Here is a 15654-nt window from a genome sequence, read left to right on the forward strand (position 1 = left end):
ATAATACAGATAAATAAATAAATGTTGTTTCCGGTTCCATGAAAGCTTTGCATCTATAAGAGGTTGTTACAATTTAATGGACAGACATCATCCGGTTTAGTTGTGAATACCAGCTGTTATTATTGAGTAGATGAATGTTCTTTTATCCGAATGTTTGCCTTCGCACGGGGTGACCCACAAACATAGCACACAGCTTTCTTTTAACCATTTAAGTGCCATCCTCAGCCCGCACAAAGGGGCAGCGATGCCATTTTCATGAATCAGTGCAGCAAAAAATTGCCTTATGTGCAATAAATTCTAGTCCAAGGAAGCAAGAAAGGAACGCACACCCAGCAAATACTATTTAAATATTGGGGTTTCTGTCACACATTATGGTCGTATATTGCTTAACTCATCACTATGTCAAAGTACCCCAATTTCAGCAAGTCCTAGGTGATTTTGCATGGCTGTATTGCACGGGTGTCCAACGTGCGGCCCTCCAGCTTCTGCAGGACTACATCTCCCATACTCCTCAGCCAGCCCCTTAGCTGAAAGACTATTATGGGAAATGTAGTCCTGCAGCAGCTGGAGGGCCGCACGTTGGATGCCCCTGCTGTATTGCTTACCAAGGAGCTGAATCGGGGACTGCGCTGCCCTTTTACCCACTGAGACTCTCCTTTAATCCCTCTGTGGCACCATTAATGAGGCACCTGTGTGGCAGGTGGGGCGCTTGACACTAAGGTTTGGTCAAAACCTGCAAAAATGCACAAAAATACCAAAAAGGGAAGGACACCCTAAAAAGCACATAAATTCAGATTCCGGGTTGCTGCTGAAATGAGCACCATGTGCATACAAGAAAGAAACACAGCATATGCCCAGTGGTTGGCTAATACATGGCCATTAAGTGTGATGGAATCCCCAGTATCTATGCCTCAGATGCTTTTAAGTAGCATTTGAATCTAAATATGTATACTTTTTAGGGTGCGCTTACCTTCCTGTATATTTAATGAATTGTAGGCTAGCCGCTGCGGCAGTGGAACGCCAGCATGAGAAACTGGCTAATACACCAGAGCATGGAAGGGAGGGCGACAAAGTGGCTCTTATATATTATCCATTGTAGATAAACTTTTGATGTATGTTGTAAGCAATAAATAATTCCTGTGAACTCTTGTTGGACTATGAAAAACTTCTAATGTAATTCGACGAACATTCTGCACCGTTCCACAATTTTGAAAAATTCCTGAACATTATATCTATTAGGTTTGTGAACTAGGGTTTTTTTTTTCTTCCTTTCATTTTAATTTTTTGAAAACTGGTCACTACAGGAAGTTGTACATAACAGGACTGACCACTTAAGGAACCATTTGGTTTTGGTAACATTTGGGTATATTGCTTTATTAAGTATCTCACCCTGGAGTGCAGAGCTTGCATGTGTAACTTTGCAAACCATGGGGGTAAGCAACGTGTCCGTGACAAGTGTGTTGGAAGACATTTGTGTACCTGGTTTGTTACTATACTAATTGTCATGTTTGTCAAAGAGTTACACTTTTGGAGTGCCCTTAGGAAGGGATTAGTTGTCTAGTTGTGCAATCATACGCTCCATGCAAGCAGGCAGGTGGATGCAGTACCTGCATTCAACCTGCAGGAGGAGCTCGAGAGTTCTCAAGAGGGTCTGGATAGGCCCTCTATGAACTCATATCTATTGTTGATGCCATCCTGTGAATGACGGAATGTCATTTACAGGATGGCACTTGTGGTTGCTCCTCGGAGCAAACACAAGGCTATCGGGGTAGGGGGGTAGTGTTACTGACATGCCTCGATTTCGAGGCATGTCAGCAACACCGTTTATGCTTAGGAAGCGATTCCAATCACTTCCTAAGCTGTTTTAGCCGGGCGCCGCTGCGATCTTTGATGATCGGTGTGGCGGCGGACATTTTTCTTCCGGGGAGGGCTTTCCTCCCCGGATCCACGGTCAGCCTCTCTTGTGAGGCTTCCGTGGATGCTGCAAAGCCGTACATGTACATGTACGGGCATTGTCGTTATCTCGTTGCACAGCAACCCCGTACATGTACGTGGATTGTCATTAAGGGGTTAAAACCTAGTTTGAGAAATAGTGTTTGGGTTCTTGTACCTTTAACATATAGCTTTTATTAATATGTTATAGTAAAATAAGAAGGCAATTAGAGAAATGCCATTGTGACATGGCACTGCATTGGGTGCACAAATTGACAGATGTTAATGTAAAATTTAATTTTTTTTATTCTGCTGGTTGTTTTCAACACCCAGTTAATCGGTTCTGAAAATAATTGTTAGTTGCAGCCCTACTGATATCCTCCAATTAGTGGCAGGTCGCCACTGAAGCCTCTTCCTGGCTTCTCCTCTCCATCATTTAATCTCCGGCGCGATGTCCTCACACGACCCTGTTTGGAGGAGAAAGTCCAGGGAGCAGATCTTCCGCATTTTAGTGGATGTGAGGAGAAACTCATGAAGTGAAGTCCCCAAGATGATAGGCTCTGTATGAGGAGTGTGGTTATGCTACTGACATGGAGTTATTAATATAACTTTAAGAAAACATTATTTAGCTGTTAATACATATGCCTAATTTAATTAATTTAATACATAGAACCTTTTTGAAAATACAGTTTTGATTAAAATTTATTTTTGTATCAGGACAAATAGATTGTCATGAGGGACAAGTAGATTTTTTGTCTACATGTGCCAAAATATGGTGGCATGGATTTCAAGCCTATACTTTGAAACCCTTTGGCACAAGTGAAGGTCAAAGGTTACCTGTCAGATACTTTAATATAATGAAAGAAACAACCCAAATGTCAATTTGTATAATGTAACGGATAATGAACACCCACCCATTTTCTGTAGAAAACACATGATGAAGCATCAAGATGACAGTTCTTACATAAAAACTGACAAATAGCAGAAAACATTTTAATGATATATGAGTGGAAAAAATGTATACTGTTTACAGAATTAGTATATGCAAAGTTACACACATGGAAAAAACCCAATAGTATTGTATAGACCACCTTACAATATACCGCCTGTGAATTAAAGCAATGCTTAAGGTTTATGTCAAAGGTTTTGAGGTTATAAAGAAATTAACCCTGTCTAACTTTGCGCATTTAGTAAAGTCATGCAGTAGAGTTACAGATAGCAGAATGAGCTTGCATTAAATACGTTCATACAATAGTAATATTAATTCATGCACATTTATTGGACTAAAGGGGAGCATCTGGCAGTGAGAAGTATTACTCCAATAAAATGTAACAACAGTGAATCGACTGCTGGATAACATCCAGAAAAATTTAGGGAAGGTTCCAAGTGATTAAAAAATAAGGGGAGGAAAGGTCAGTTGAAGAAAAGGAAAGGGAGGCAGAAAAGAAAGAGAAAAAGAGAGGGAAGGAGAAAAATCGAATGGGTGAGTGAATGAAAGGATGGAGAGGAGAAAGAGAAGGGTGAGAGAGAGAGTAAAGAGGAAAGTGAAAACAGAGAAACGGAGATCTGGGGAGAGAGAGAGAGAAAGATCTTTGACTATGTCATTTCAATGATGGGCACATAAGCTAGCCTACCATACATTCATATACATACATGAATATATGCTACACTTATTTTTCTTACATGACACTCTTCTTCTGCTTTCCCACTCTATGAAGCCTTCCATTGGCTCCGTATTACTTTAAAAATTACATTTAAAATCCCTGTACTAACATATAAAAACCTCCATAATACTGCTCCATAAATTTCTGCTCCACTATTCCATCTTTACATTCTAAGCTAAGGCTTTCCTCCTCATTTATCCTTTTCCTATCTAAAATAATGCACTCTTGGTGTCCCATAACTTCCACCTTCCACTCTCCCGCTTTTATCTACCATAATAGAACCCCCACATTACCTCTCAACTTCCTTCATACTTCATGTTTTTTCCCACCCTATAAGCTTGCAAGCAGGCTCCTCTTTACCTAATGTATCGTTTTGTCGTAGTCTGTCTATTCTAGTCTTGTCATTCCCCTTGAATATAGGTATTATAAGATATGCTGTGTACATTGTTGGTGTTATAAAAATAATATTGGCAATTACACTGTCTTAAAGACCAAGGATCGCTCACAACTAAACATTTACATGTAAACAACAATGACAGATGCTAGCAATTGGTGACATTATCAAGATACAGAAATATAGAAATACGGTCATATGATATCAGACTGCATATGCATCTCTGTATTTCATTTTCTTGGCAGCGACGTTTTGACAGTTATTTGCAATGACACAATAGTTGCAATACGATTAGCCATAGATCTGATTTGCGTCACTCTGATGCATTTATTCCTTATGAAGACACCATACGAGAGTTTGTCCCACGCCGGTCATGCTCACAACACGGTATCCTATTTTTTCCAGTCTGTCCAAAGCCACACGTGGAGGTTCCTTAATAAAATATTCTGTACTGCCGTAACAAACAACAAAAAACAAAAGTTAATCTCGATTATGTATGCTTCCAGGTACATCTTTGTCTATCCTACCATGCTGTCATGCCAAATTCATGTTTTGAGGAAAAATAAAGAACTTAAATTGTTATTATTAGTGTTTAACCCCTTAAGGACCAGACTGTTTTTGTACCCCTCGTGACCAAGGCTGTTTTAACATTTTTGCAGTGCCCTTATTTAGCTGTGATTTTCTTCTCTCTCACTTAGTGAACCCAAACAAGTTATTTATTGCTTTTTTTAGAACAAGAAGCACTTTTTCTTCCTTTTGTGTGAAAAATCTTTTACTCATCTACAAAAGCGAATGTAAAAATGTGCTAAACAGATTCTATTGTCCTGAGTTTAGAAATACCCAATGTTTTTATGTTGTTTTGCTTTTTTAGCAAGTTATAGGCAATAAGTACAAGTAGCGTTTTGCTATTTCTGGTAATCTGGTAATCCTGTCCCCATGTCCAATTTGGGACAACTTTGCAGCCCACCACTTCAATTAACCCCCATCAAACCCATGTTTTTGAAAACTAGACACCCCATGATATTTCAAATGCTGGTATTGTAACACTTTCCATGCACTAATTCTAACACCAGCCTTTGTAAAAACTTTGTGGAAGTAATTTGTTTTGTGGTTTATTTTCACACAAATTGTACTCTGACAGCTCCTGGTATATGTCACTGCCAAACAACACCCTGATTTGTGTTCAGCAACATCTCCTGAGTACAGTGATACCATGTATGGGTTTGTCAGGTTATTTGGGGCTAAAAAAAACCACACTTGGGACATGTGCAATTCAGTTTTTTAACTTAGAACTTTGACATCTAGTCCTTCTGCCTCCATGTAAAGCTAGACAGATTTTTGAGAAGATACAGCAATAATTTTAGCACTCACTCATAAAAATAAACTTTTTGTATATTTTTGGATTTTGTTGGAACTGGATGGTTCCCCTGTTGGTGCATAATTATTTTTAAATGTTACCAACTATTCTTTTTCCCATTTGTGGTTTTTTTTAACTAATCATATTATGATTAAAAGGCTTGGAGAGACCCTCTTAGAAACGTATTTATTTTTTAATGGGTGCCACCAACTTGCGAGAACCAAATTTTCTCGCAGTGGTGCTTGGGACCAGTCACAGTCCATCCTGGGGTGGGTTTTCGGTGGCACTGAATGCCTCACTATCCAGGCATTTCAGTGACACCATTGAAGCTTATGAGGCGATTATTCGCCACCTTTCAAACCAGGGGCCCCTACTGCAGATTTCAATGTTGCTAAATGCTTCAACATTGAGGCCTTACAGCAACACTGTCGAAGCAAAGAAATCGATATTACATTGTATTCTTGACATATTTAATGCCAAGCCTGTCATTAACTAACTGTTTTTGCATGATTTGCCTGGGTTAATGCATTTTCCACGGCCTCAAATGCATTCTACCACATGCCAGACTGGGTAGAAGGCTAGTAGTCGCCAAATAACATAAGTTTGGCCGCAAGCTGGATAGGTTATATTATATATATATATATATATATATATATATATATATATATATATACCCACCCACACACACACAGTCATGTGGAAAAAACTACACCCTCTTTGAATTCTATTGTTTTACATATCAGGATATAATAACAATTATCTGTTCCTTAGCAGGTCTAACAAATAGGTAAATAAAACTTTAGATGAACAACCACACATGACATATTATACCATGTCACAATTTATTCAACAAAAATAAAGCCAAGATGGAGAAGCCATGTGTGTAATAAGATTGTTATTATGTCCTGTATATGTAAAACCATATAATTCAAATAGAGTACACATATATGTATACACACACATACATAAATACACACACAGGTTGCAGCCAGGCATATTCAATATCCAACTGGCGGCCTAACATTGCAGCCGCGTAGGGTTGCCACTAGGGATGCACTGAAATGAAAATTCTGGACCGCAACCGAAAATTCAGGATTCACTTGGCCGGAACCGGAAATGACCACCCCACATTTAAAATAAATAAATAAAAAATTAACTACACTTTTATTAAAAGTAAGTAACACACCAAAATTGGACAAAAAATGCAATAACAATATTAATATATATATTACTATATATATATATATATATATATATATATATATATATATATGATTGTTAACAGCAATCACACTCCTATCATGCCCTGGCTGTTAACAATTATATATATATATATTTATATTGTTATTAATCAGTCATACCTGCTCATACACCCTCCCACACACCCTTACCTTAACTGCAGATCTCTCACTCGCAGACTTCTGCAGGGGCCCTGCACGACCAACGTACAGGTAAGCTGCCTGGCCTCTGGGAAGGATTATTTTATTTTTTTCGATAATGCCCTTTTCGGCCACCGCTATAATCGGTGCATCCCTAGTTCCCACCTATAAAAACACTGGATTCTTACCCTTAGGGCAAGATTGTTATGTATAAGAGTATAATGTGCGGCCACACATAAGTACAAATGCACTGCATATTCAATATATATGACAACATTTTACTGGCTGGTGATCCTGAAATTGTTATGTTAGTACTTGTGACTCTGCAGTATTGTATTGGAACATCCCTAACCACAACACATTACAAAAAAACTTACAAATTATTTCCTGGCAATATCCTTCTTGTGGCTCCCAGTTGTTGCATCAACTGTGGATCAGAGAATTCATCTCCCACCATTGTAGGTCCAATCTCCTGTGCAAAATAAATCCATGTTGTAACTACTCAGTCAGTAGGTCATTGGATAGAGACATTTAAATACATAAACTGAGTGAATAGAAATAAAAAAAAATTTGATATTGCTGTAATAGGCTTAAAGCTATAATGTGTATCTGTAAATTTGTACCACACATAACACAATGCATGTTCTCTTGCTTATTACCCATAATTAAATAAAAAACAGTTGTGTATTTGCTAGCAATATGTCTTGTACAACAGAGATATATGGTGTTCATATGGAAACATTCTATATTAAAATGGACAGTGCTAGAAGTAGTTTTCTTCAATAATCTATGAAATAAATGACACTCTGTAGGGCTCAGAAGAGAATTTCCAAGCGAAATGATTAATAGCGTGATGAAGGCATATTGTTGTCAAGATAAATTTTTTAACCCCTTCAGGACCGCGATTTTGATACTAAGGTGTCGCTAAAGGCCCGGAGCCATTTTTGTGTTTTTGCTATGTCTTTCTTCAACTGTCATATATTGACAAATCATATTGTTTTTTTCATTTTTTTCATTTGAAACCATATTAAGCTGGGTAGTACATTGTTTTGTTGAAATAAACTGGAAAAAGTGGGGGAAAAAATTGAAAAAAACCCCGCATTTTATCCAAAATATATTCATTAACTTGTCCTGATTTGGAAACCACCCGACACGGCCAGGATTTTCATCTATTTTGACCAGTATAGGGCAAATATTGCAAGGCATGCATCATGTTTTTAAAATGTAATTTTTTTCAAATTTGGCATGGTAGTCTAATAACTGCAATAGTTGTCACAGATACTGATTATCCCCCCAAAATTATATGTTTATGAACAGTAGATAAGTCAAGGTGTACAACTAGGGTCATTTTGACACTTTTCAAAAAGGGATTTTATCGCCAATTGCTGCCAAATTTTGAGGTATTTTTGGGGGTTTTTTTTTTTTGCATATGTTGCAATGTTGCTTTAGATTTCATATTATATTTTGTATATAATATGTGCAACTGCAGAAAAAAACCCACCAAATCGTGTTCACCAACATCCCCCGGTTCCAACAAGGCCTCACATGCATGGTTCAGGCATTTTTTGAGGAAGCTATGAGGGCAAGTTTTCAAATTTGGAATTTTCAGAAATTGGTTTACTGGGCCCATGTCCCTTTAGGATATTTTGGAAGCCCCCCACTGTAAATTACCCCATAAAAGTATATATTTATGAACAGCAGACAAGTCAAGGTATTCAACTAGGTTAATTTTGACAGTTTTCAGGCAGCTATTTCTTCACTGATGTCTGCCAAAGTTCACGGAAAATTTATTTTATTGCGTTTTTAACGCATACATTTCAATGTTGCACTGAATTTCTTGCACATCATAAGTGCAACAGTGGAAGAAAACACCACATTTTGTTCACCAACATCCCCCGGTTCCAACAAGGCCTCACATGCATGGTTCATGCATTTTTTGAGGAAGCTACGAGGGCAAAACTGGAACATGCGCATTTCAATTTTTAAACTTTTAAAAATATTTTTTTTATCAGATTACTTGTAAGTGACAGGTTTAGGCCACTGACATCAATCAGGGAGACCGATCGATAATCGGTCAACTATGCCCCTCCCAAGATCAGGCTCTGGAACCATTACTGCCAGCAGCATGCAGATTGTGCTTCCCTATGTCAAAATGCGACCACTAATGAACATTCCTGGGAACTTCTGGGCTCTGGCTACCCGGAGCCTTCCCTTGCGGAACGCGGCCAGGACTGCACACTTACGTCAGTGAGCAGCCCCGCTGACGTCGGTTAGAGTTCCCGCTGACGGCATCGGGAAACATCCCCCATTTTAAGGAAAAATGGGCAGGGAGCAGGGCGTGTCAAGACCCCGCTCCCACGACCTGGAGGATTCGGGTCTTGACCCAGAGAACCGGAGAAGCAGCGCTCACCTGGCAATCTCCGGGTCAAACCCAGAGAGTTCCCAAGTATGCCAATGAGATGGTAGGTATAACATGACTGCAATAATCATGTGATTGGTTCTGGGAGGACACAGCTGTGCATGGATTTAGGAATTGTCAAAGTACAGACATTTCAAGCACACACCCTGACCCAGAAGGATGTAATAACCAAATCCTATGGGCCAACAACTTCCAGTGAAATCATCATAGGGAGGACATAACAAACGAACATGTGTACCACTCATTACATTCCTCTACTGCATTCAGTAATGTAATAAGGGTAATGCACATGTGGATATTCATATTTTGTACCAAAATGAAATATGACTCCTTATACTGTGTCTCCTTCCTCTGACATATTGTAAACTATCACCTACATTTGCTTTATCTTTAATGTTTTATGTATCACTACATTTATATGATAAAATTACGAAGGGGAGATTTTTAGAAAATGTTTACATTTTAATAAATGTTACTATTTCATGGGGAATTAATGAAAGGCTTGCCTTAGACTAGGTACATATGAATAGCTGGACATGTATATACGCATATATACTTGATATGTTTCCAAGATAAAATTTTAACTTATTGGGAGACAAAAAAAACAAAACATTGCTATTCATTTAAAATGAACAACAACTTTACACTCTACTATATCTCTACACTCATTTCTACACACTCTCATAATCGCTATACTGTCCAGAATAAAATTCAAACTCCTGACCATGACCTGCAGAGCCCTTGCACTCTACTTTATCTCTACTCTCATTTCCATAAACTCTCGTAATTGCCCTCTTCGTTCCTCCCATGACTTGCATCTCCTTTCTACCGTTATCACCTCTTCCCACTTGTGTATTCAGGATTTCACCTACACCTACATTTTAAAAGCTCACTTAAAACCCACCTATTGAGAGAAGCGTCCAACCTTCCCTCCTAATGCCCTTAACCAGCATTCTAAAGAAGCCATCTGCTATGTCCACCTGCCAGACCAAAAGAGCTACCTACATCGCACTCACTACAATCACCTTATCCTCACCCAAGCAGTCATCTTCCGCTTCACTTCTTCCTCAACCACCAGATAGAGTCTATTCGAAGAGCAGGGCCCGCTGTACCAGTATGTTTAACAGCTATTAATGTTATGTACGGTGCTATACAGATCTAATGTAATTTTGAAGAGCTGTTGTTCCTATAAATGATCTGTTTCTTAAATTATTTTGTCAAATATTATATTTTTTTAGTTGATGTCAAATTGGACTTTTTATCATTTGCATTGCAGATGAGCTCCCTAAATATTTTCAGTGAGGTGGCCCTAAAAACCCAGGGCCCTCCACGTTTATAGGAGACAATACCCACTTTACAGTACTAGCTGTGTAGATAAACTACACACATCTTTGATATCCATCGTTGTGCAAATACAGTAGAACACATGCAGGAAAAATGAATCTCATCCACAACATGGAATCTCAATCATTCAAAAACAAAACAATAATAATAATTCAATAATTCCAAAACGATAACCAGTACAGGTACTTTGCTTGATAGTCTACAGACTCAATTTTCCCTGGGCTAATATGGCAATATTTATTTTTTCTTTACAAAACAGCACAATATATCAAAATATTAAGCAATTTTGCCATAGGTTCTGTGTACAAACAAAATATAAATCTGCTACTACTTATAATAAAGAACATGTGTTCTTTGTTAATATTTATGTGATCCCATTCCCACTGTCTCAAAACAAATTACTGACGTAAATTAGAAAGATGAGAGCTCATGAACACACAGATGTCTCTTTGAAATCTGTTCCTTACTTGATAGATCGACAGATCGGTAGATAGATAGAGCTTGTATTGTTAATAATGTGTGCCTTTTATACAGATCAACAAAACGATAGAACGTATAATAAACTATATACAGGTGAAGTAAACAGCATATTAAACAATATAACAGACGTGCACACAAATCATTCAAACATAATGTATGCTTTGCGCGACCCTCACACATAAAATACCGGCTGGGGATATCCCACTCCCTCCCCTGAACGCCTATAGATTACATATGACGTCTAATGTCTAATGTTTTAAATGTAAACATGGGAAGCACATTATTCGTTGCATCGATAGGAGAACACGTAACACACAGAGATCGTGCACTCACCATGCGGGTCTGGGTGCTGATGAGTAGATAAGGCATACTGACGGCTCCCTGCACACCTCTGGACGCCGGTCCCCTTCCAGCTGTCAATCTACCTGCCAGGCAACATCTAGCGTGTTACCCTTCGCATCAAAGACACGCCCCCTAATACTGGCCAATCCCTGGCACTGAACAATGCCCTCAAGGGGCGTACCCGGAAGTGCTTTGTAGGCAACAAACACATGTTACTGGAGAAGTTGAGTTCCAACAGAAAGTTAGAAACCAGCGCAAAAAAAATAAATAAAAAGCATAACCGGGTCTAGAAAAGCTAAAAATCTGTCAGAGGCTTTGACATTTTACGCTGCTACTGCTTTCTATGGAACCAACGTTTGTCTTAACCATGTGATGATTAATAGATAGATGATAGACACACATTAGCAGCTCTTCACTGCGTCATTTTAAGTAAAATTGGATTTAAAAGTTTTTTTTCTGACACCAGTGCAGAATAAACGTTGTCTCTGTTGCTGTAAAAAAATTTCTAATGTTGTTCTTCCTCCCAGGACCCTTACACACACCTGCCCACGTACACACTGCCTTCAGAGACACCTGCCCATAAACATACACATACACTGCCCTGACACATGACTGCCCATGCTCCCAGATATATGCACATACACACACCAACTTAGAAATACCTACACTGCTCTTACACACACCTTTCTCCCCATCTCTTACCTTTCTCATCCTCCATCCTGTTGTGAGAACGCAAGGTCTGTCATTTCAGATGTCCGCTTTAGTGCTCCCTCATCACTATGCGCCAGCTAATGATGCAGAGCGCGGGGATGATGTCATATCCTGGCACTCCGCATCACTTGCCGGCGCGTAGTGATTTGGGAGCACGGAAGCAGAGCTCCCTAATGCTGGGCCCAGGGGCGGACTGGGCCGGGGGGCAGGGGGGCAATTGCCCCCCAGGCCGCCCTAAATCCGGGCCGGTGGGCCGGACTGACGAGCATTCAATGCGGCTGCGGCCGCAAAGTTAAAAACTAAGCGGCTGCGAGCAGGATTGAATGCGGCCGTCATGCGTACCTGGCGTGGTGGGGAGGGGGGCGGTCCGTCCCGGCTGCCGCTCATCTGAGGGGTGCCACCATGCCGGCACGCCTTCAGAAACGATGCGCGCGGCACAACATTGAAGCCACGCCCACCGTCTTCCGCGCTCAGTGCACCGGAAGGACAGGAAGAAGAAGAAGAGGAGGAGGAGGAAAAGTGAGAGTGAAAGAAGAAAAGGTAGGAAAGAGTGGATTAGTAAGTGTGTGAGAGTGATGGGTGTTATGCTGAATGTAAGTGTGTGAGAGTGATGGGTGTTATGCTGAATGTAAGTGTGTGAGAGTGATGGGTGTTATGCTGAATGTAAGTGTGTGAGAGTTATGGGTGTTATGCTGAATGTAAGTGTGTGAGAGTGATGGGTGTTATGCTGAATGTAAGTGTGTGAGAGTGATGGGTGTTATGCTGAATGTAAGTGTGTGAGAGTTATGGGTGTTATGCTGAATGTAAGTGTGTGAGAGTGATGGGTGTTATGCTGAATGTAAGTGTGTGAGAGTGATGGGTGTTATGCTGAATGTAAGTGTGTGAGAGTGATGGGTGTTATGCTGAATGTTTGTGAATGAGGGTTTCAGATAGCATGGATGTGTAAGTGTTGGGGGATAGCTTGGCATAGGGAGTCCGTAATCACATTCCTTTCATGCCCAGATTCCAGCATGTAGTGGCTGCCTAGGCATGATAGGAGTGTGATTGCTGTTATAAATTATTTTTTGGTCCAACTTCGGTGTGTTAACACTTTTATTGGACAGAATAATTCAATGACAGTATTAATATATATATATATATATATATATATATATAATTGCAAACAGCAATCACACTCCTATCATGCTAAGTCAGCCAGCACATGCTAGAACCTGGGCATGATAGGATTGTGATTGTTGTTATATATATGTGTGTTTGTGTGTATATATATGTTAATATTGTTGTTGATTTTTTTGTCTAATTTTGGTGTTACTTTTAATAAAGTATTTTAAAGGTTTTTTTTGTTTTTTTTTTCAGTTTTGGCCAAGTGAATGCTGAATTTTTAGTTTCAGTCCAGAATTTTCATTTCGTTGCATCCCTACTATATACTATGCCAGTCACTAAAGTGGTAAGCCTACACCACATCAATGTTTGGCTTAGTATATAGTGATAGGGGTTGTCAGTGTCTGGCTCAATGTATAGGCACACATTGACGGTGGTACCGCATAATCCCTAAGCATATAATGATAACAAATATGCTGTACCCCTGTCAATGTTTGCCTAACCATAGAAACTATGCAGTTTTAAAGTGTGTGTGTGTGGGGGGGGTGCCACATACAGGGTCTGCCACAGGTGCCAAATACTCTAGGTACCCCCCTGCATCATGCGGCTGTCAGACCCAATGGCCATGCCTCAGCTCCTCTTCCCACGTCTTAAAAGTGGTGGGATGAAGAGCTGAGGCATGCGGTGCGTGCACGCCGGCCACTTTAATTTCATTAGGCGCTGGTGGAGTGACTGCCGCACGACGGCCGCTTTCAATGTCGCTCGCAGCCGCTTTGATGGTGCAACGGGCCAGTTGACTAGACTTGCCCCCCAGGCCTTAGGCTGCCAGCCCTCCCCTGGCTGGGCCGGTTAGAGGGGGATTGTGATCTTCCCAACCAGCCCTGCAGGCTGTTGATCAGCCTCGCAAAGTGGGACAAAGTCCCAAAATCGGGACTGCCCCGCTCAAATCAGGATAGTTGGGGGGCATGGTAGTATAGTATAGTAGGTTGAAAAAACAAAGACTTCAGTGTATCAAGCTCAACCTTTCACACAGTTGAAACCAAAAGAAGGCAAAAACCCTACTTGGGGCAATTATGCCACGGCAGTGAAAAAAATTCCTTCTTGATTCCATAGTGGCAGATTACTTCCTTGTAAAAGAGTCTAACACATTTTTTCTAACCCCAATTAAGAAATGGACCATATATAATTATTGGTATAGGCAATAGTCAAAGATATGTAATCATTGTTCATAAATAAATGATTATTAAGATATATTAATAGGTTTCAATGATAGGCTTCAGGGTTTCCTTGACCTTAAATATGGAATGAAGGATTTGCATTCTATAGATAGGATAGTAACTTGCTAATGCATGGTATAGTTGTAACTGTAAAAGGGTTTTGACGTGTAAAGATCTTAGTGAGCATGTTTACCCAATTAGATGAAGACCAATAGACTGACATCATTATCCAAACCGTATATAAGTTAGGCATTGGAGAAGCATGGCAGGAGAGGTAGAGGGGAGATGTACTTGCCATCCATGGACTCTTCACGTCTCAACACTCCCTCCATCCCCAGGAATGCATAGGACAGATGCCACGAACTAAATTCCTTTCCAAGGCTTTGTAAGACTTGTTTTGTATTATTTTTGTTATCTTCTTTTTATATTCTAATTCTATTTTTGTTCGTATTAAATGTTTTACCTTTGTTTGCATCTAAGTGACGCTGCCTATTTTTGACGCACATACATTTATATGTGTTCCAATTATTTGAAGTTTGTATTGGCCCTATATTTTTATTACATTCCTGGATCATATATTATATATATATATATATACACTGCTCAAAATAAAGGGAACACTAAGATTACACATCCTAGATCTGAATGAATGAACTAATCGTATGACATACTTTCATCTTTACATAGTTGAATGTGCTGACAACAAAATCACACAAGAATTCTCAATGGAAATCAAATTTATCAACCCATGGAGGTCTGGATATGGAGTCACACTCAAAATCAAAATGGAAAACCACACTACAGGCTGATCCAACTTTGATGTAATGTCCTTAAAACAAGTCACAATGAGGCTCAGTAGTGTGTGTGGCCTCCACGTGCCCGTATGACCTCCCTACAACGCCTGGGCATGCTCCTGATGAGGTTGTGGATGGTCTCCTGAGGGATGTCCTCCCAGACCTGGACTAAAGCATCCGCCAACTCCCGGACAGTCTGTAGTGCAACGTGGCGTTGTTGGTTGGAGCGAGACATGATGTTCCAGATGTGCTCAATCGGATTCAGGTCTGGGGAACGGGCGGGCCAGTCCATAGCATCAATGCCTTCCTCTTGCACAAACTGCTGACACACTCCAGCCACATGAGGTCTAGCATTATCTTGCGTTAAGAGGAACCCAGGGCCAACCGCACCAGCATATGGTCTCACAAGGGGTCTGAGGATCTCATCTCGGTGCCTAATGGCAGTCAGGCTACCTCTGGCAAGAACATGCAAGGCTGTGCGGTCCCCCAAAGAAATGCCAGCCCACACCATCACTGACCC

At 40.1% G+C, this 15654-nt stretch overlaps 1 protein-coding gene across 1 annotated transcript; it reads right to left on the minus strand.

Moving 5' to 3' along the window:
• Nucleotides 1-4317: 4317 nt before the first annotated feature.
• On the minus strand, nucleotides 4318-11365 carry LOC149284017 (GTP cyclohydrolase 1 feedback regulatory protein-like). The gene is made up of 3 exons (XM_089497249.1): nucleotides 11303-11365; nucleotides 7104-7198; nucleotides 4318-4441 (listed from the first exon to the last, which is right to left on the minus strand). Exons 1-3 carry the CDS (start codon nucleotides 11336-11338, stop codon nucleotides 4318-4320), a joined length of 255 nt encoding a protein of 84 aa, XP_089353375.1. The 5' UTR covers nucleotides 11339-11365.
• Nucleotides 11366-15654: the final 4289 nt, after the last annotated feature.

The sequence above is a fragment of the Sceloporus occidentalis genome, unplaced genomic scaffold (assembly GCF_023333645.1).
Source record: "Sceloporus occidentalis isolate IW3139 unplaced genomic scaffold, rSceOcc1.0.p SCAF_100, whole genome shotgun sequence".
In the NCBI taxonomy this organism is placed as follows: Eukaryota; Metazoa; Chordata; class Lepidosauria; order Squamata; family Phrynosomatidae; genus Sceloporus; species Sceloporus occidentalis.